Source organism: Zonotrichia albicollis, chromosome 14 (genome assembly GCF_047830755.1).
Source record: "Zonotrichia albicollis isolate bZonAlb1 chromosome 14, bZonAlb1.hap1, whole genome shotgun sequence".
In the NCBI taxonomy this organism is placed as follows: domain Eukaryota; kingdom Metazoa; phylum Chordata; class Aves; order Passeriformes; family Passerellidae; genus Zonotrichia; species Zonotrichia albicollis.
The window spans coordinates 16974251-16995685 of NC_133832.1; the positions used below are offsets into that span (position 1 = coordinate 16974251).

General features: G+C 40.8%; 1 protein-coding gene across 6 annotated transcripts in view; it reads left to right on the forward strand.

Annotated features, from left to right (window-relative positions):
• DACH2 (dachshund family transcription factor 2) overlaps positions 1-21435 on the forward strand; it is a 239234-nt gene that overhangs the window by 97397 nt on the left and 120402 nt on the right. For 4 of the 6 annotated variants that reach the window (XM_074551314.1, XM_074551311.1, XM_074551316.1 and 1 more), the window contains exon 2: positions 18936-19054. In XM_074551314.1, the coding sequence (XP_074407415.1) occupies positions 18936-19054 (119 nt within the window). The remainder of the gene's footprint in view (positions 1-18935; positions 19055-21435) is intronic. The other 2 variants (XM_074551312.1, XM_074551315.1) reach the window with 1 other exon arrangement.

The window sequence follows — 21435 nt, forward strand, 5'->3', positions numbered from 1 at the left end:
GGGGAGGGCTCTGAGGGCGCCTTTGGCTCAGAGCAGCATCGGGCAGATGGAAGAGAGAGAGAGGCTCTCCCCGGACCCGCGGGCGGCGCTGCCCGGGATCGGCGCTGCCTTCAAACACCAGGAACTGATGAATTGTATGCAATATGCAAATGGGAATGCATAAATCTCCTGAATGACAGCTTAATTTATGTGAACCCTTAAGAATGTGGGATTAGATTTTAATTAAATATCTTCAAAGACACCCTGACTTACTCAGTTTTTTGGCCGCTGTCTTTATGAGAGTTTAGGAGGGGACAAAATCCAAATTTTAACTATATTATTTACTGTATTTTCTAATAAATTATCATTGAACAAAGTTCTCATATAAATATCTTGGATGCAATTATTTCAGGGACTATTAGATAAATCCTATGATAATAATAGTAAAACCAAAGTACCATGACACTTGTTTGAGCTTAAATAATTAGTGCCACTGGTTCACTTGTTCCTTTATGTTTAAAATGGGTAAGCATCCAAGTTAAAGCTGCTATAAATGTTTAATGTTTCACATTCAAGAAGTACCTTAAACTTCTAAAAACTAGTGTTTGCATTTTAATGGTTATTTTGGCTGCAGTTGTTACCCCAGGTGTGATGAGTTGAATGTTTCTGCTGAGGCAGTGAGAGTAAATCCAGCTGGGCTGCCTCAGCCAGTGTGTGGCAGCTGCAGGAGATTATCTGCATGGGCAGGGCATTTTGAGGTACCAGTATAAACAGTGGGTGTCTGGAAGGAGCAGGTTGTCCTGCCCTGGAACCAGCAGGTGACAGGAGCAGTGGGTGAAGTTGGAACAAGCTGGGTCAGAACCATGGGGATTATTGGCCAAGTGCATTTTTGGTGTTCTGCTGGACAGAGCTTATCACTCTGGAAGAAGCAAAACCAATGTGATGGGAAGAGGAGGTAAGAAGACAAAAAGATATTTCTGCTTGGAATTAAAGTATATGTGAAGTCACAGTTAGAGCTGAATCGTGTCATAGTCTTAAAATTCTGCTTACAAAGATGCAGTTAAACTTAGCAAAATACTTTCTCCAGCTCAGTCAGTCAATGGGTGCTTTGGCAGTGCTGGGTGAACACTTGGACTTGATGTCTTCAAGGTCTTTTCATTCAAAATTATTCTACAATTCTATATAGGAAAAAAATATGGAACTGTGTTACCCCTTTGTGATAACCTTTCATTTAAACAAGGAAGTGGCTAATGAGGGTGAGGAAGCGCTGGCACAGGGTGCCCAGAGAGATCCCTGAGAATGTTCCAAGGCCAGGCTGGGTTGGGCTGGATGGTGTTTGAAGGTCCCTTCTAACCCAAACCCATTCTGGGATACCCTGTCTGTATTATTTCTGTAATATTTCCATTTGTGTTGCTCCCCCTGCTCACACCCATGAGCTGGACCCTTGGGGTGAAGTTCCAGCTCTCTCTGTTGGGTGTTGGAATTGTCACCGGCTGCACCCTCTGTGAGCTCCTTGCTCCTGTTCAGGGGCAGAGCAAACAGCTCCAGTTTTCCATCAGCTCCTGTTTGGGAGAACCTCTGGGATGGTGGGAAGGGCTGGAGCTGACTCTTTCTATGCAGGGAGAAGCAGTGAGAGCAAGGGGCAGGAGCTTCCTTTCCTCCTGTCTTCTGGCTCATTCTTTACTTTCTTTATGTATTTGATGCCATAATACTGGCCTAGGGAAAGCAGCATGGATGAGAAATTTCCCAGTGGTGGGAGAACAGACTTGAGGCTGTAGGATAGATTTGGTGAATGTGAGGACAAGACCAGAGACTTTGGGGGATATTCTAGAGACAAATCATAGGGAAATATTGAGCAGTTGGGGTAGATGTTGATTAAAAACATAAATGTGGAAGGAAATGGATTTTGAACCTTGTATTTCACAAGTTTTCAGTTGCAAACAATTTCATTTTACCTATCTTGATTTAAATGCTTGCTCCTACTGTAATGCAGTTGCAAAATAGGTCACACTGGTGAATAGAACACACAAATTAGGTGCCTTTTTCAGTTTTTTTGGTGCAAGTCCTTAACCACAGCCCTGGGGAGCTGTTCCTGCCGGGTTCCTGTGTCCGTTGCTTATCAGGATTGGAGCTGCCCACTCAGTGTTGGCTGTTGCATAAACACTGACAGCACATGAAGGAACAAACTTACAGTTGCTGTAATCCAGTATTTTTTAATGCCAGAAAGTAAATAAAATCTCGAGGTGTGGTGGTTTTTTATTGTTGAGAGTAAGGGCTAGGAGTTTCTTCAAGCAGGGTTGTGGGGTGGATGAATCAGGGGAGATTCTGAGGTTCAGCAAGGAAACACTTCTGGGTCAAAGAGGAACAACAAAATGCAGAGGAAAGCCCATCACCTGAATGGGGACCAAAAATGCATCAGGAGTTTGAGAAATACTCTCATTGAGTGGGGCAACATCTCAGTCTCAGCCTTTTTTATTATGTTTTTACTGTATTTTTTTGTAGGCAGAACTTTTCTATAGGTGACAACTTTTTTGCACCCTTTTGGGCCTTTTATATTTCTCAATATCTCTCTGACATGGGCAGATCTGTGGGAATATGTGAAGGCAGATTCTTTTCCATACATCTTTAAATCTTTTTCATTTGGGCACTGATGGATAATGTTTACTAAATATCTTATTACTGCCTTCTATAATTATATTGACCCATTCCTATTAAATGAATGTTTTCTGTCATTATGGCTGCATTTAAAACTGCAGCCTTTAAAACTTTAAAATTCCAATAAAAATTGGTGTATAGATTAAAGCATAGCAGTGAATGCAATTTATTTCTGAGCATTTTTTCTTTTATGTTGCTCATGATCAAGAGCTGTTTTAAATCATGAGATTGAAAAAGTCAAGTTAAAAATAACTCTAAAACACATAAAGGGTGTTGATGGAAAATTTAAATATATTAATATAGAAATGCTAAATACCAAGGTAAAATTCAAATGTAGAAAATAGAACAGACCAGTGCATTTTTTCTGAACAACTTCATGTTGATTCTCTTGTTTTTAATTTTGCTCAGTTTTAAGTTTGGAAGCAGTTTGGGTAAGGGAAACTTGCTTTGGGAAATCTGCAGTTGAATCCTGACAATTAATATAAATTTTAGACTCTAGGGAAGTCTGACAGATCTGAAGGTCTTTACTGAAAACACAGATGCTGATAATGGATGGCAGAGGTTTTCTGGACATTAATGTGTACATAGACATTGACTGTGCATTTTTTTGCCCAGGGATTCACAGGGATAGCAGGAATTGTCCATAACAGGAGGGAAATGCTCTTTGAAGCACCCAGTCTGTTTTGAACTGACTTGGGAATGCACAGTTATTAAGAAATTTAAATTTGAGTCATATAAAATCATTTTTACACTGTGCAGAATCACTGGTATTACTATTAGAAAGTTAAAAATTAGCATATTAAATATCCCAATATTAAAAAGGGAAATCCAAGTATGGATTATCCAATAATCCAAATATGGAAATCCCAAAATGCAATATTAAGAGGGGAGTCCATTTTACTTCATTAGGGAAGCATTTTAAAGAAAGAAAAATTGGAAAAAATAGCTTTAAAGCTTCATTATTTTATTTTTGTTTTTCCCAGGAAATTTCTACATCCAGTAATAATAAAAATCAATGAGTAAATAAACAGTGAGAACATGCTCACCAGGCACCAGACTTGGAGATTTTATGGAAAAGAAATCAGGCTTACAAGGAATTACTGGAAAAATGTTCTTGTACATTTCCCTTTGAGATTTCAGCCCTGCAGCCTAAGCAGAATTTCAACCCAGACAGATTTTGTGTGGTTTGAAAAGAAATGTCTTTGGTTGTATTTGAAAAAGAATCAAGTTATGTACTTTGCACTTCTTCTAATGTCAATTAGTCATGGTTGAATAATGCTTTGGAATAACTGGGCTCTTTTAAGTATCACTGGAAAATAACCTTTGCAGTCAGCTGAGGAGTTTGTTCTGTCGTTAATATTTGCTTAAGGAAAAGCTGTGCAATTAAAGCTGGGAAGCAGCCGTGAGCAAAAACTGAAAGTGCTTCAGCATCTCTGTCCTCACAGGGAACCAAGGTTCACACCAAAGGATACACAAAGCTGTACCCTGTGCTTGAAGCCCGAAATACCTCTCTGGGTGTTCACAAATAATCCCAAATAATAAAGGTGTAGTGATTGGGAAAATCTCTGCAGAGGCTGGTGGGTTTCAAAGCTGTGCAATCAGGGCAGTGAAATCTTAGCAGGTGATTTTGCTGTCCCAGCTCTACCCCCCAGGTAATCCACAGGGGCTGAGGAATTCTGTGCAATTAAAGCTGGGCAGCAGCAGTGAGCAGGGCTGAAGGGGGAAACTGAAAGCGCTTCAGCATCTCTGTCCTCTCAGGGAACCAAGGTTCACACCAAAGGATGCTCCTGCACAGAGCTCTGCCTTGTTTCTGAAACCTGAAATATCACTCTGGATTCTGGATGTTCAGAAATAATCCTAAATAGTAAAGGGTGGAGTGGGGAAGTCTCTGCAGAGGCTGGTGGCTGTGCAATCAGGGCAGTGAAATCTTGACTGGTTATTTTGCTGTCCCAACCCTGCCCCACAGGTAATCCACAGGGGCTGAGAATTCTGTGCCTTTTTACCATTTCATATTGAAAACTAGTTGATCTCTGCATTCCCATTTCAGGGAAAAGTTGTGCTGGTTTTGCTGTACATGCAGAGATCTGCTTGGGTTGTTTTATGTGGAGCATTCCTTTCACATCTGCTGTTTGCCACGCAGAATACAGTGATGTAGATCTTAATATTTCATTTGAAATCAGCCCATTCTTACAGCTTAATCATTCTGACTGCAGTGCTTTCAGTTCCCTCCGGCTTGGGAATATCCTCCCTGCAATCAGGTGCTTTAGGGATCCGTGTGCAGTTCCAGGTACAGCCATGCAGGAGCAAATGAGTTTGGGCAATTTCTGCCTTTCCTGATGTGATGCTTCCAGGCTGCAGCCCAGCAAAAAGTTGGATGTTTTCCTTGTTTTATCACATCTGCCTAATTTGCAGTCTTTTATAACACCTAAATGTCTCTCAGCATATTAACATTGCAGATGTTGCCTCTCTTTTGGAGGGCTAAATTTTCGTTGTTTTTCACACTTCATTAATTTTGCTTTTTGAAAAAATGGAATTAATTTTAAGCTGCTTTTATTCACTCAGATCTCTATGAAGAGTTTTGTAATCTTTCCTCTCTCCTGTGGATGTAGTCTCTTCTTTGAGCTGTTTTAAACTCCCTGCTTTCTTTTCTGAATGTTTATGAAGGTATTATAGTTAGAGCCAAATCACTTTATTGCTGATTTTTCAAGGTAGCTCTTCTCTATACCATAATTTGCTGTTTCAGTCCGTGAGTGCTCACAGTCATACTCATCTTTTATTAGACCAAGGCACTCTGTTAGTTGATTTTTCCCATTAAATTAGGGTCTAAATGTATTGCATCTTCTTTTTTCCCCCATACATCAATTAAATCTGCAACTCCCTTTCTAAAAAGATTTTATTCTGCCTACTGGCAACACCACCCTGTGCTGTCACCAGCCTGAGATCATTCTTTTTATGGTTGTTTAAGTATTTATCAGAAGCAGAAGTTATTTCTCCAGGTCAGTAATTACTGGACCTACCTAGACTGGAAATGAACACAGAACAGATTTTCATGCTTCCTTATCTCTGCTCCTTGAAAGTGTTTTTTTTTTTTTTCCAATAAAAGCTATTTTTAAAATTAAGGGAAAACAAGTCATTGACCTGGAAACTAATTACATTGCTCGAACTCAAGTTTTGATTTTTGTTTGTTTTTAAGAAAAAGGAAAATTGTTAGTTAAAAATACTACTGAGAAACAATTACTTGAGCAGCTGGGAATTTTGCACTGAGGTGATGGGACTGTTTCAGTGCATTGTTGGTACAGAGCTAAAGCTGCCCTCTCATTTCAGTGCAGTGCAAGGTGAAGTTTCTGGTTGTAGTTATTTAAGTGTCTGTGCATTTTTAAAGACAGCCAAAATGATGCTAAGCAATCAATTCTGTGGGATTATTGTGCAAGGAAATTATAACAACCTCCCCAGAAATGTGGGGGGCCCACAGGTTGTAACTGTCCCTACAGGAATTCCCTGTGTTCCAGCATACTCTGCTATAGGATGTGGCACATGGGGTACAGTTGATGGCTTTGTTGCCTTTAATTTGTTCTTATTTATCTCTCTCTTGAAATAGTGCAAATCTGATTTCGTTTTTCATATCACTGATAATGCCAAATTATTTACTTCTAATGACACTGTAGAAGTTTCTCTTCTGAATTTTTTTTTAGAAAACCCCGACACTCTGAAGCTCTTAAATTTCAAGGAAAGAAATGTATATTTAAAATTATAGAAATTGTTAATAGTGGTACACATTGAATTGTCTGAACAAGGCAGGCCAGATGTCCATCACTGCAGAATTAAGTTAAGCAGTTGAATTTATTGTTGAATCAGTCAGTTACTGTGTGATGTATTTGATAATTCTCCTAAGTTAATTAGTTGCAAGCAGATATTTTATGGTACTATGGCCTGGCTGTAAAATAATGCAGCTGGGTTGTTTTCAAATGGGAGAGTCTTCTTGTGTCATTTTTCTGTAGCTTTAAAAAATATCTGAGTGTTATCTGGAATAAGGCTGAGCTGGAATTTCTGTCACCCATTTAGCCCAAGGTGATTATTCCAACTTGAGAATGTCAACAATTACCCAGTACTCATGTTTAATTAGTAAAAGGGAAGCACCTGTATTTTTAGAGGAAAAGACTTCAGGATTAGACTGTACAAATTCAGGTTGTAACAAAAGACAAAAAGGAGCGTATTATTCATCCGTGGGGAAAATCAGTCACTGGATGGGCTCCGTTCACGGAAAAAATGCAACAAATAATTCCTTTTGCCTCTGGTCCCTGAGCTTTTGTACTGATGCATATCAGTAATGATGTTTACAACTGCTTGGTCTGTCCAGCAGCAAAACAAAAGAATTAAGAGCACTTCTGGTGATTAGACAGACCCGTGGCACTGTGGTTTTAATATCTCAAATTTTACACTTGACATATCATTGCCGACTGAAAAATGAGACTTTTTATTTATTTTCTTTAAATGCCTTTCTTTAAACCACCATCTGGTTGAGACATTAAAACAGGCAATATTGCTCTCAGAGTTTTCTTAAGACCTTTCTTTGGCTGTTAATTGCACATTTATAATTATGCTCTTACAAAAAGATAAAAGAGTTTTGAAGGATTATTCTTGGCAACAGACCTGAGGTTGAAAACCTGCTGGTTTAATGTGTAAATTATAATGTGTGCAGTTGTGAAGAGTGGTTTTGTGAAATGCTCGAGTAAGCTCAAGAATCTGAGAGAGCTGTCAGAGAGTTTGCACTCGTAAGGGGCCAATGTTCATTGCAAAACAACTCATAATATGCTGTGCCTGAAGGCTAAATGAGCAGTTTAACTTAAACACAATCACCAACTTTCTGGAAGACAGATAAAGGAAACAATTGTTCCTCCAGCAAACTTAGAGAAATGAAAAAAACCAGCCTCACTTTGATGCCTGTTTAAAATCATTAATTTTCCTGTAAGTTAATGTAAATTGAGGATTAAACAGAAACTGTTACCATCTGACCCTTATAAACTAAACTTCTGTGTGGCTCATCTATTTGAAGTCAAATCTATCCATACATCTAAACAGGAAACTGAATGAAAACATTTTTTCGTTTCATTTCCTATATCCTGCAAACTTTTTCAAAGCCTATTTCCTTTTAAAAGAAGTTAGGCTGCATGCTTATAAAGCTCTTTTTTTTTTCCCTCCTGTGAGCATAAACTTAACCACCAGTTCCTAAGCAGGGGATTAGGAGGGGGTGATCTCTGGACACTTCGAGTTTATCCATCTGAAAATATTTCTAAAATACCATCTTTGCAGATGGTTTTGGGTTGTGGGAGGGATCCAAGCTCTGGGATAGGGTACAAATATTGTAATTGTGATCAGTTTGATTTCACAAGTAAGTGGCAAATGCTGGGGAGGGGCTTCTGGTACCCTGATAATAGGCACTTGCTAATATGCTTTTAGCAAGAAATATGACAAAAATTCTGATATATAGAATAGAATAGAATATCTGCTTCCCTGGATTTTTGTCCCTGCAGTTCACCCAAGTTAATTAATAAGCACGTTGGAGGATTGAGGGAGCAGAGGAGCACAGAACTCTGGAATTGGCTCTTGTTGAGCCAACAGCATCCAAACAAGATGCTGCAGGTCACAAGTGTCACCTTCTGCCAAAACTCTGCTTCCTTTGGTTTTGCAGTTGATTAAGCAGTAGTTGTATTCCTTGTATAAAATCTGAGTATCTTGGACTGGTCTGGTGGGAGGGGACAGCAAACTTTGTCATGTTAGAGCATGAGCCACTTGCATTGAAAGAGAAAAAGGATTCTTTTAGCAACTTTCAGGGTAGTAAGATAGGACTTAACTGAATTTGGCTCTGGACCAGATAATCCTCTTTTGTTGATGTTAAACCACTGGCCACAGCAGTGATTACAACATAAGAGTACAAAAGAGGCTTTATTTATAATACACTTTTTCTTTCATGTTTCCAATCATAAAAATAAATATGTCTTATTAGAAAAGAAAAATTTTACTTATTTACTTGTTTGCGTGCTGGGAGGCATTAAATATTTCCTTTTTTTTCTTTAGGGGAAGTGTGTCACTTGCATTTAACTCAGATAAAAATGAAGGAAGATAAAACTAATTTAATTTTAGAACATAATTTTTTTATTTGTTGAACAACTGTTTTAAAATGGGTAGCCTGCTGTGAAAGAAACAAAGCACTTCAACAAAGCAGGAAATCAATAGCCACAAGAAAGCCTAAAGAAAATGAATGCATCCAGAGAGCAAGTGCCACAGAAATTACTTTCTGGTGTAAGAATGGTAATAATGGAATGCATATGGAGGGGATGAATAACATGATAGAAACACGCATAGAAAAGACATGTTCTCCATTTCTAGTTATAAATAATGACCTCTGTGTTCCAGTATTTAAACTTTGAAGGGTCTAGATGGTGATTTTCTTCCTGATTTCCCCACCCCCCCAGTCCTAGGTAAATATTTATGCTTGCAAAATTTAGTAGGCTGGCCGCCATGGAAACGTATGTCTTTCATTTATCTCCAGGAAATCTGGTTCCAAACACTCTTTTACTTGAATTCTTGCAGTCTTTTCCAGCAGCCTTTAAAGCAGCCTCGAGTGAGGAGCAGGAGTTGAGTGTGAGGTGTGAGTGGGATTCTGTGGCAGTCATGGCTGGGCTGTGTTTGCCCAGGGCTGGATGGTGCTGGGAGCTTGGAATGGAATTTTTGGGAGAGTCAAACCCTTGGGGCTGAAGGGAAAACTTCAGAGACATCAGCAGCAGGTACAACTTGTCTGCTCAGCTGTTGTATCTGCTCCAGAGCATACTTGAGTTCAGGAAATCCCTGAATTTGGGAATAACTCATGCTGCTTTTCATAGTCTGAGCTGCTTTTCCTGTAGTTGGCTTCTTCCAGTTTTTCCCAGTGGTGTATGAGAGAGACATTTGTGAATTGAGCTGGTGTTTCTCAGTGGGAAATGATCTGTGGCTGTGGTGAGAAGGTTCCTTGGTGTAGCTGTTGATGGAAAAGCAGACACGCTTTTGGTCAGAAAAAAACAAGCAGTGTTAGAGGCTTATTATGAGCTGAGAATAATTATTCTCTAAATCTGTTACCTCATTTTGGGGGAGAATGGTAAAACTGACAGGTGGAGCAGAGGGAATATCGCCAAGAAGGAAAAGAGGGATGCTGGGATCTCTTAGGGGAGGGAATGAAACCCAGAGCTCGCCTGCAGTGGGAGAGGAATGAGATCCCATCAGCTGGGATGTTCGTGGTCCCATGGCTCTGGTACCCAGCTGAGATTACAGAGTTACAGATTCTTGCTGAAACACCTCTCTGTCAGCCCTGGGCTGGCCACATTCACAGTCACAACTCAGTGGGATTTGCTTTCAGGCATTTCAATTATTGCTGTTTTGCAGTTCCCATCAGGTGGAGTTTCTCTGTGAGTGCATACATGTCCACAAAATAGGGAAAATTTCTAAATTCCTGTAGGTTAAATCTCACCTAACTGATAATGCTTCTGTGGTTTTATATATTCATATTAGCATCTTTTCAAAACATGGAGATTTTATAGACAAAATTTAATGTTAATTTTGCCAGAAATTTCCTTCTACCCTTTTATTTTCTCATGGTCCTAAAGGTTTGTGCTTTGTTGTTTGAAAAATCCTCTCCTACTCTACATTTGCAGTAGAAATAATAATGTTGTCTATTCTGGAGCTAACAAATGAAATGCCAGCAGTCACAAAATCTGGACAGGTAAAGGGGAAGCAGTGGGGCTGTGTCCCTGCATTTCTGCCTGTGTCATTCCATGCTGCTCCAGGACCAGCAGCAAACTGCAGGGTATTTTCTGTGCAGTAGAGTTCAGCCCTCAGATATTTTATCCTGGACAGAATCACCTAATCATAGAGGCTCCTTTGCATTGCTGGGAGCAATTCCTCCTTTCAACATGGACATAGGTGCAGAGGTTCTATGTTCTTTCATCACTCTTTGAAAGGTGAATTTCTGTTTTCTGCCTTTGAAGGGTCTGTGCCAAGATTGTGAAAACACCAAAACTTGTAATGCAGAGATTAAAAGCAGTTAAGGCAAGAGCAGTTTCCCATTGCATCAGCCTGCAAGTTGCTCTGACAGCCCTGTGCCACCCCAGCACAATGCACCCCTGTTTGGGAATTAGGATCAGCTCCCCTGGGTTGCGTGGTACTCAGGGCTGTAAATGCATCAGGTCTTGCTCTTGGGTTTGTGGCCAGGGATAATAGGCTTAAACAGTCACATTTTTTACAACTTTCATTGAATGGAGACTTACTGAGATACAGCTTAGTGGAAACCAGCAGTATTTCAAAACTCTTTTACTGTAATACATTCCTCTAAATTGGCATTGAATTCAGATACAGGTCAAAAATAAAGCTTTCAAGGGGCTGATACGATTCAGACACATGACATGGATGTTTGTAATAAATGGTGATTCTCTCCTTGGAAATTTTTGTGGATGAATGTGTAAAAATTAAGTAATTCTTAAAAAAAATTGGGACTGAATTAACTTGTTTGAAAGGAGATTAATGGCTCCTCAGTGTCCTGGCATGTCTTTGCACAGGGCTGGAGTGTGTGCAGTGATTCTGCCTGTGCCCTGGGCAGCATCAGCTGCTGGGATGGAGCTGTGTTGTCCCCGTGCTGATCCCAGTGCCTGCTCATCTGCTCACACCAGTGCTGAGCTCTCACACACGGATGGACAAATCCTAAACACCTGCTCAGTGCCTTGGTTCCACCTGCTGAACAGTCTGATTCTTCAAGATATTAAAATAAAAGAAAACCAGTCAGAGTGCAAGTTGGATAATAACATTGGCTATAATCTGCAGTGCTTCCCAGCTCTGACTGGACCCAGAATCCAGCAGAGCCATCCAGGCAGCTGAGCTGAGCTTTGCAAGGCTCACAATAAACCTGGCCTTGTCTCTGGCACTTCCACGTTGGGTTTAGCTGGACATGGTGGGGGAGCATTGTTTAGACAACAGATCTGTAATTTGGATTTGTGGTCTGGGTGTGCTGTTAGTGGCACAGCTCCAGCCTGGACAGGCCCCCTCCTGCAGGGTTTGGTCTAGGCAGGGTGGGAACAATGGGAATGAAGACACAGCAGCAGGAGCTTTGCTCCCCTGGCTGTGATCCATGGCTAAATGCACTGTGTTCTGTCTGTGCCAGTGCACCTCCATGCCACTGTCACTGATTTCATGCAGTTCTGTTAAATTTCTGTGTTTATCCCTGCACCTGCTGGAGCCACACTTCCCATTTCCTCACTGCCACACCCTTAAATTGAGCTGGGGTAGTGTGTGGAACATGGATCAGCCTCCAGCTTGTCTGCAGCCATCAATCTCCCCCAAATTCAGAAATTTGGTGAGTTATCCCCCTTTCTCCTGTGGTCTTATTTGACAGGGAAAAAGCAAAAACAGGAATGCTGAGGTACTGTTTTATCTGCAGGCACACTCATAAGTAATTAAAGAGTTATTTAAAGTTTTAAATCTCAACTAACCAAAAAGCTTTTTTTTTTTTTTTTTTTGTTTTAAACTTACTTTGTAATGCCTGGTTTCAGAAATAAGCAATTAAACTTTATTAAATAAGAACCACTATAGTAGTGGCAGTTGAATAGGAGGAGTTCGGGTAATTTTTCTGAGTACTGGATTTTCACTAATTGAGACTTTTTAGGATGAACACAGTGATAATGTGCTACATTCCATTCTTAAAGGTATAAAGTTATAATATTCCCCTGGAGTCCCGGCTCTGGGCACCTCAGTGCTGTTTAGGAGTGTTTTTTTTTTTTCTCTAACAGTAACACCAATCACAGTGACAGAGAAAGTTCAGCTCTGTGGTACTTTAGAACAAACTCCCACTGACGTTTTCTCTTTGGACATTCCTGCTGGAATTCCCTGGAGAATCGGGGGGGATGATGCCTTGTGAAGGCTGGCCTAGAACAGAGACTGAACAGAGCTAAAGAATAAAGTAGGGATTTACTGAAAGGCCTCAGTGGCTTCACCTTGGGCAGCACAAGAGCCCATCCAGGGCTGCACCCAAGATGAACCAAAATGGTCACAAAATGCACGAGTGATCACAGGGTCTCTCCCTTTGATCAGTTCTGCTCCATTTGCATATTTGAGTTAATTGTCCAGTTACAGGTTTAGGTTATGAACTCCCACCCTGCTTGTTTTTCTCTCTCCAGCCCACGGTGTTTGTGCTCTGGGCTGAGATTTGGATCATTTGTCCTTGGTGCCCAGCTGGAGCAGGAATTGTTTTGTCTCCCTGCTCTGTGCACAGAGCTCACCATCCCCTAACAAGGAGTTCAGAGTAAAGCAGTGTCCACGCTAAAGCAGCACAGAATCTGAACAATACAAAAGCTCAAACCTGAGCTATCAGGGAGGTTGTGGAGTGTCAGAGCCCTTCTGCACATGTCCTGTGTGCCCTGGCAGGTGAGCAGGGCCTGGTGTGGGCACTGCCCCGAGCGTTGCCATGGGCACCAGGTTCTCATCAGCTCCAACAGCTTCATGTATGATTAATGTTAATTGCCCATTTTGCATGGATGGCTTTTTCCCTGCTGCTGAATTGGCTCCTGTTGCCTTTGATGTGGCTGGTGATCCAATGTCCTGCCATGGCCAGACAAGTGATCAGTTTGCCAGCGCCGAGAGCAGACAGAATCAGGTTGCTGCAGGGTCAGGGTTTGCTTCTCTCCTTAAACACTGAAAGGTCAGGCAGAGTTTAACTACCCCTGGCATCTTTGAAACCTTGTAATAAATGCCAAAGCGGGGAGATTATTTGAACTCCACGCTGCAACTAAAAATCTGAAGGTATCAGGGAAGAATTCTAACTCATCAGGATGTTACATTTATTGGTGAATACTTCAAAAAGTACCTTGCACAATCACTAGGGGGTATTTCATGATCTTTGAAGAGAAAAAAAATTTAATTTCTGGTTCCTGTGCCAGTTTCAGGAAAATAACTAAGATTGAGGGTGTGTGTGTGTTTTTTTTTAGCTTTTTAAAGTGTTATTTTTGTTGTGTTTTTCTTTTTTATTTACGTCTGAGCACTTGCACCACTTACTGCCACTATTAGCAGGGCAATTTACACAGCGTGTCACACAGTACTTCAGTATTTCTCCTTTAAGCCTAATAAAATATGTTGCTATTGAAGAAATCTGTGATACATATGAGAGCTTCCTAAATCACAGGACTAGCATATTTTTGTACCAAATAGCTTCAGCCTCATGAAATCAATAATTAATTTATTAACTGGATCTCTTTTGAAAAAAAAACCCCAAAATCAGCAGTCCTGGCGAGGCTGCCTCCTGCCAATTCATAAATAGTTGATGACAAAAATGAAAAAGTGTAGAAGTAAAATTCAGATCCTAACGATCAAAGTATTGGGTACCTCATCTATCACAGCTTGGAATAAACATATCACAGAAAGTGTCATATCTCATTGACACTGCAAAACATAATGCTTTCCCTTGTTATCTAGCGAGCTGCCAAGGCTACAGAGTTTATAGGCTGCTAAGATAATGTGCTGCTGGTAATCCACTTCACTTGCAGAAATATGAAGTACTGTTGAAATATATTTCTACTTGGTTTATTCTTTGCTCTCCAGAGGGTAGGATGCTATTTCAGTTCCTCTAAAGAAGCTGAGAGAATGAAAAGCAAAACATCAGGATAAATTATGCTAAATGGTGGACTAGACCCCAGAGGAAATCATGCTTCTGTGGTACAGTATTCCTCCATTTATCTTACAAATGTTACATCTAATGTTAATTTTGTAAAGGGAAAGCATTCAAAGGTCCATCTGATCCTTTTAATAATAGTTTTAGTGCTATAGTGTTATTTGTCAAACTCCTGCCATCATAACTAACTTTCCTACTTTTGGCAGACCATTCATACAGAAAATATTTTGGGCTACTAATACATAACATTTTATTTCACAAAACACAAATAACCTAGTAATTACACTCCAAAACTTAACAAATAATTGCCAGCAAGCAATTACCATTCAATTAAAGAGTAATTACATGGTTATTTGTGCCCTGTAAAATAAAGCATTACTGAAATCAGTAGTGCAATCAATATTTTAGCAGAAACAGGATGCTGCAGTGATGGACCTTTCAACCTGTGCTGATTAAATTGTCATCCAAATAACAGTTTCCTAGTTAAATCACCACATGTTTATTTGTCTTGATTAATATGCAAATTCTCTTCTGATTCTAGTAAATCTCCTATATTTAAAAGCACAAAAGTAGAGCACTATCATACATCAGCAGTGATGTGCTGCATATTTCCACTGATTAATTACATTTACAAAGCATTGATGAATTTGTGGATTTGGTGAAATTTGGTTGTCTATAATGAGCATAAAATAGAGTTACAAAAGATGGAGCTGATCAGTAACTGTAAGAAAATCACAAAAATAAAACATTACTTCATGTATTGATTTAAATTAAAATCCTTGTGATATCAAGGGAATATATAAAACTTTGAAAGAAAAAATAATAAAATTAGCTCTCAACAGGAGTGGAAAATAAAGAAGAAAAGAGACATTAATGAACAATTTCTCAGCATTTTCCTGTATGAATTTCAACTGTCAAATATACTGCTCAAAATGTAATTTATTTTCTGACAAATTTAATTTCAACCAAAATTTAAAACATGAACAACATTCAGATTCGTTCATTTTTCTCTTTCAAGAGTTAGTGATTTTGTGGGGTGGAGACGATGACAGTGGTGACTTTATAACCATGGTGTAAATGCAGCTAAAAACCCAAAACCTGCAGTCATCCTCACTTTCAAGTAATTGGTGACCCAAAGAGTTTTTAGGTTTGAGAAATGCCAATCAAATGTTAATCAGTATTTATTTTGTTTAGTAAAAATAATAAATTTCTTGAAGTTATGCATGGGAAGCAATACTGTTCTTCTGTTTTAGCCTCCATGGTCTTCACTTGGGACCATAATTTTTGTTTTTTAAAAAGTTTTTAAAAGATTCCCATAAACTAGAAGTTTCTGACTGAATTAATACCTAATTTAGATTTGAGTAGTTTTCCATTTACAAAGATCTATTGATGGCAAGTACAAAATTTGTGTAGAGATTTTAGGCTCTCAAAGAAATGCATTTAAAATTGTTTGAAGGTGATTGTTCCTGTTTATTCTTCCTTTGTTACCAATGAGGAAAAGATTTTTCTACACTTCTTGAATATGTAACTTTCTTGAATGAGAGAAAGGAAAATGTGAAAAGAAAATGCAGTAAAAGAGCAGAGTGACAAAAAGATGAGCAATAATATTAAATAAAGTTAATATTTATATGCTAATGCTATTAGCATTTATATGCTAATACTTCCATAATCACAAATTATGTCTTACTCTCCCCAAATGATAATTCTGCTTGCCTTGGGTTTGCTGTGCAGTGCTTTTATTAGCAATTTTGGCTGAATGTGGAGGTTGCTTGCGTTTTAAATAGCGAAGGTGAAATTTGGTGGATTTCTAGAGCATGTGGGACAATAATAGGGGATTTTGGGGGGAGTGTGGAGTCACAGAGCAGTGACATTCCATGGCTTGGTGGTGCCAGCAGGACATTTACAACAGAAAGTAAATCCCATAAAAACCTTACATCTACTGGTCCTTTGTGCTTATCTTACTAAAAACCCAAGACTTTGAGCAGACATTTGTATCCTCTGTGAAATTCCTGGAGTCATGGTTAAACAGAAATGGCAGAAAATCTGTTTGTGGCCCAGAGTGGAAGCGTTTGGACTCAGATTTGTCACATCCTGTGAGTTCTGCTGTCCTCCCAAGCTGAAGCTGTTGGTTCCTGATGGTGACACATCCCTGGGAATATCCAGCTGGAATTCTGAGGTGTGTGCTGCAGTGCTGGGGGCTCTGGGATCCCTGTCCCTGCTGGGAAGCAGACACAGGGCACTGGGAACTGCAGAACTCGGCGTTGCAGACCCAGACAGGTCCTTGCAGGTGTGTCACAGTCAGCTGGGAGCAGCGTCCAGCTTTTCATTTAAAAGCTGAGATAAAATGAGAGACAAAGGACTTGGGTTTTACTTGAACAGATTCAGTTGGGAACAGTTCCATTCGGATTATGATGCCACAGATTACAGCTGCCAGCCCTGAATCTGGGCCCTAGGAGTTCCTGATTTACAGGAATATTTCCCCTTCCCTAGGGTAGAAGGACACTTCTTGTTCTTCAGCCCATCAGTCCCTTCCCCAGGAGGACAGCAAGACATCAGTCCCCAATCCGAGACACCAAGTGCTGAGTTTTCCCAGTGGAGCTTCCCTTGCCTGTGTGAGGGAGGATATAAATGCAGGATATAAATACAGCCAAGGTCTTGGAAGGGAATGGAGTCAGTTTTTGATGTGAACTTCTCTTCTCTTCACCTCTTGGGCTTTCCATGTGGGTCAGAGCTCGGGCCCAGGTGTCACATCAAGGTGTGGAAACACCTTCAGCTCTGCTCTGCCCCACCTGTGTGCTCAGAGCCATCAATGTGAGCTCTGTCAGGGCACAAACTGCAGAACCAGGGCTGGAACTCCACAGTCCCCCCTCCTCGTCCCCTGAAAACACAAATCATGACTAAAAAGTCTCTTTGTAAAATCTTCTGAAGCTGTTTGTTGCGTTTTGAAAATGTTTTTCTTAGATTAATATCAACATATGGAGTTTTCTGCTAAAGATTTGTTAGTATTTGAGCTCGGGAAGAAAATGTTTTGTTGTTTTGTTGATTGAGCTCTTCCACTGGAGAAAGCTGCTAATTTTAGCTGGTTTGTAAGGTTTTTTTCAGAGACAGTAAGTGCCAGCTAAGCACTTACACATGCCTGTGGATTACAGGCTCCTGTAATTCAAAAGAACAATGATTCCTGTTTGTTCAAAACCCCCACGTATCAACCTAACACTGTATGTTGGAAATTTTGTTGTGCAGGGGATGATTTCAGCAGGTGATTTTAATAGAGAATGCATGTGTGCATCAAACTTCCCCTGGAAATCAAATGCTCTTATTTTAGGTTTACATTATTACAGCCCAGCAGTTCTTGTAGCAAGCTTTACTGCACAGCCATCATGGTATGATAAACAACTGAAAGCATCAAAAAGAAAAATGGAAAAAATACTGAATAAAATGAAATTCAAAATGGACAAACCTGATGCTAAAATGAGGGGGGAATGGTTTTATAGAGATAAAATAGTAAACCAAAAAAATGATTTTGTGCTACTTTGATGTACAGTAAAACAAAATAACACTAGCATGGTGTGAAAAATGAACAGGTTAATGGTACCTCTGTGGAGTGCTGCTGGAAGTTGTCTTCATTTAAATGCAGAGTTTGTCGTGCTTTGATGGAGGGCTTTGCCACTGTAACTTGATAGAGTGAAGTTTAACTTAAATTTCTTTGTGAACTAGAAGTCATTTTGGAAATGCTTTCTATTCAAACCTCATTCATTGTTGCAGCTTAGTTATTTTATACAGTGTTTCACTCTATGTTGTCAAAAGCTCTATTATTCAACAGAGTAAAATCTGTTATGACCAAAGAGAAGCAGCAATACTTTTCCAAACATGAGGAGGTTGCATTTTTATTAGATGGTTTGAGGAAGAGTCGATTCAAATGGGTTTTTTTGGCCTGTAAATCTGTTATGATGGCAGTGGAGGATGGGGACATGTACACACACTGGTGGAAGGGGTGAAGGTGATAGCTGAGAACAAGAGTTCAATAGAACCAGCCTGTAAAGGGGCCTATGATATTTTGGATTAAAATCTGCGTTGATAATCCACAAACTGGTGAGTTTTTTGGCAGGTTGGGCTAACACTTGTTTGATCTGTAGTAGTTAAACCCACTAGTCAGTCTGTGAGGTAAGTGGTGAGCTTTGCTAAGCTCAGGGTTGAGTTAATGCTGCCTTCAGGAGGAGGCAGGTGCCTGCTATGGTCCAAAGCAAGGTTTGGGGTGATGCATTCAGGGTTTCAACTCCATCTCCTCAGGACATCACAGCCTGTGATTTTCTGTGTTCAGGTGCATGGCAGAGACTGTGGAGCAGTCACTGCTATAACCCCTCTCCACTGAGCTCCTCTGAGGTCATGGAATCCTTGGATAATGGAAAACCTTACTGCTGGCTCCTGTGACACCCTGCAGTTCTTCCCTGTTTAACCAAGCGATTTCTCCCTTTTTATTTGTCCTCGGCATGAACTTCTCTTATATTTATTGTCTCGTATCACTGATAGTTCATGTATTTCGTACAAATGGATGCTGTGTGTGGGAAGCAAACATTTCCCCAAGAAAACCTGGTTGTGTTCATGTGTGCTCTTGTGCCAGCAGCTCCCGCCCAGGCCGGCCCCCGAAGCGCTCGCTGGGAGTGGCGATCCAGGAGAACGCGCGGCTGCTGCCCCACGGCGTGCCCGGCCTGCTCTCGCCAGGCCTCATCTCCCCCACAGGTAACGACCCCTCAGAGCACGGCCTCATCTCCTCACGCTGCACAGTACTTAGAATAAACCACCCCTCAGATCACCATCCTCATCTCCTCACGCTGTACAGCACTTGGAATAAACCACCCCTCAGAGCACAGCCTCATCTCCTCACGCTGCACAGCACTACAACCCCTCAGATCACCATCCTCATCTCCTCACGCTGCACAGCACTACAGCCCCTCAGAGCACAGCCTCATCTCCTCACGCTGCACAGCACTTAGAATAAACCACCCCTCAGATCACCAGCCTCATCTCCTCACGCTGCACAGCAGTTAAAATAAACCAATATTGATCCAACTGCCTTGTCCTTCAGGGCCTTTGCAGGCTTTACCAGAGGTTACGCTATTGGATTTTTTTTTTCATGAAAACTCTGTTTTGCTGCTGCCGTGACTGAAATGTAATGGATTTGTAATTTAGTTCTTTATTAATTGTAATTTCCTTACAGGAAATTCCATTAAATGTGTTATTTTAGTAAAAGCAAAAAAAAAAGCACAAAAAAAACCCAAGCCAACCTGAGAATCTGAACTATTGTCTGGGAGGCCTGTAAGAGGCATTTCTTCCTTTGAAATGCATGTGTGTTTTAGTTCTCGTGGGATCTGAGCAGCGTGGCTAATGCCTGGTGTATTGTAACCTCATTAATGTCTGCTGGGGAGAGACAGAGATGCTTGTAGGAATTACAGAAGGAACACTTGAAAAGCAGATAAGTCCACATTGCCACAGTGCATTGTGCTTTAATAATCTCCTTTCAATATCATAAAGTGAAAAATCAAGCATGAAAATATGTGGAATTATAAACATAATTTAATGCATAGTATTTAATTTCACTTCATTAATTTATTAATAGAGTTTAAATTAAATCTTGTGCTATCCTGATGAGTGTTTTAATTTTTTATTAATTTCTGTGTGCTAAAGGTAAGTTGATTTTCATAATAAAGCTATATTCACAGGCTGTATTCATAAAAGTAATTGCTTACATATTCAACAGGCTTAGCAGTTTTAGAATTGTTGTCAAAGTATGGTCTAAATAAACTGTAACTCCCTAATAACCAAACATAGTGAAGTGTTTTGGAGAATATAAAGTTGTAGAATATGTAACAGGAAAAGCAAAATTAAAAATCCTTGCTGGGAGTGGAGTTCCATCTCTCCTGATCCCACAGATCACTCTGCTTGCAGAACCTGTGCACTTCAACTGAGGGACACAGAGAGAGCTCTGATTCCCCTGCAGCCCCAGGGATGTCACAGGAAACCTTCCCTGTGGAAGGGGGGAAAAGAATGTTCCTAAACAATATTTACAGTAGCCCCAGCTGGAGCAGTTGCCAAAGTGTGAAAGGGCTTGGCCAGAGCCACGTGCCACAGTTGGGTGCTGCAGCTTCAGGCACTGCTCTTGTTTGTGACAGGGATCCAGAACTGTGATTTCCCTCCTATAGTTCATAAATGAGGGGTTTCTTAGTTTCTCTGCTGTGTTCTCAGCTCAGGAATTCAATGGATTCTTGTTCATGTTACTACTGGCAGACAGGAAAGCACAAGAGCCTCTTGCATTGATCAGTTCTTCTCTGAAATCCAGAATATTCCATGTCACTTTCCACTCTGTGTGTGTGTGTTTGCAAATAGGACACCAGATCACACAGACTGCCATGCTGCCTCAAACTGGGAAATATTTTAGGATGTGGTGTGTTGGGGGTGCACAGTAGGCACCACAGACACATTCTGTGTCTCACAGATATTTTGAGTAGCACACAGTTTGAGCAGAAGATGATGAAGTTGGATTTCCAGGCTGTTGGGAGCTGTCTGGAGCCTGGAGTGTGAGTGGGCTCCATCCCTGTGTGTGGCACAGGAGGGGAGGTTTGTCTGGGGGTGTCTGTCGGGGCAGCCGCTCCCTGACCCCAGGAAAACCTTGGGGAGTCGCAGACAAAGTGCCTGGAGCAGCTGAGGGGGAAATGCCCATTTCAGAGTGTGGTGGTGTCATCAGGGCTGCGCACAAGGAGGGTCCCTGTGGTTGAAGTGGCCCCAAGAGCAGCAGGACAGCTCCTGAGCCTCAGGGTCACAGCTCCCCCGGGCTCCTGGGGCTTCTCTTGTTCCTAAGGGAAGAGCTGGAGGAGCTGCTGGGCAAGCCAAGATGCCAAAAGAGCCTCTTGTAAACTCCCCAGGGGTCTGAGCTGTTCTGGCTCTGGTCGAGCCCCCAAGAGCTGCGTCTGTACCTCTCTACACTCAAATTACTGATTTTGCTTTGCTCTGGGTGCCTGCAATACTTCAGGATTGGATTCTTTCCTTTGGCTGAAATAAGGACAAAATGGGCTTTAACACTTGTCACAGAACAGAGGTTTTCCTTCCAGATTTCCAAATGGTGG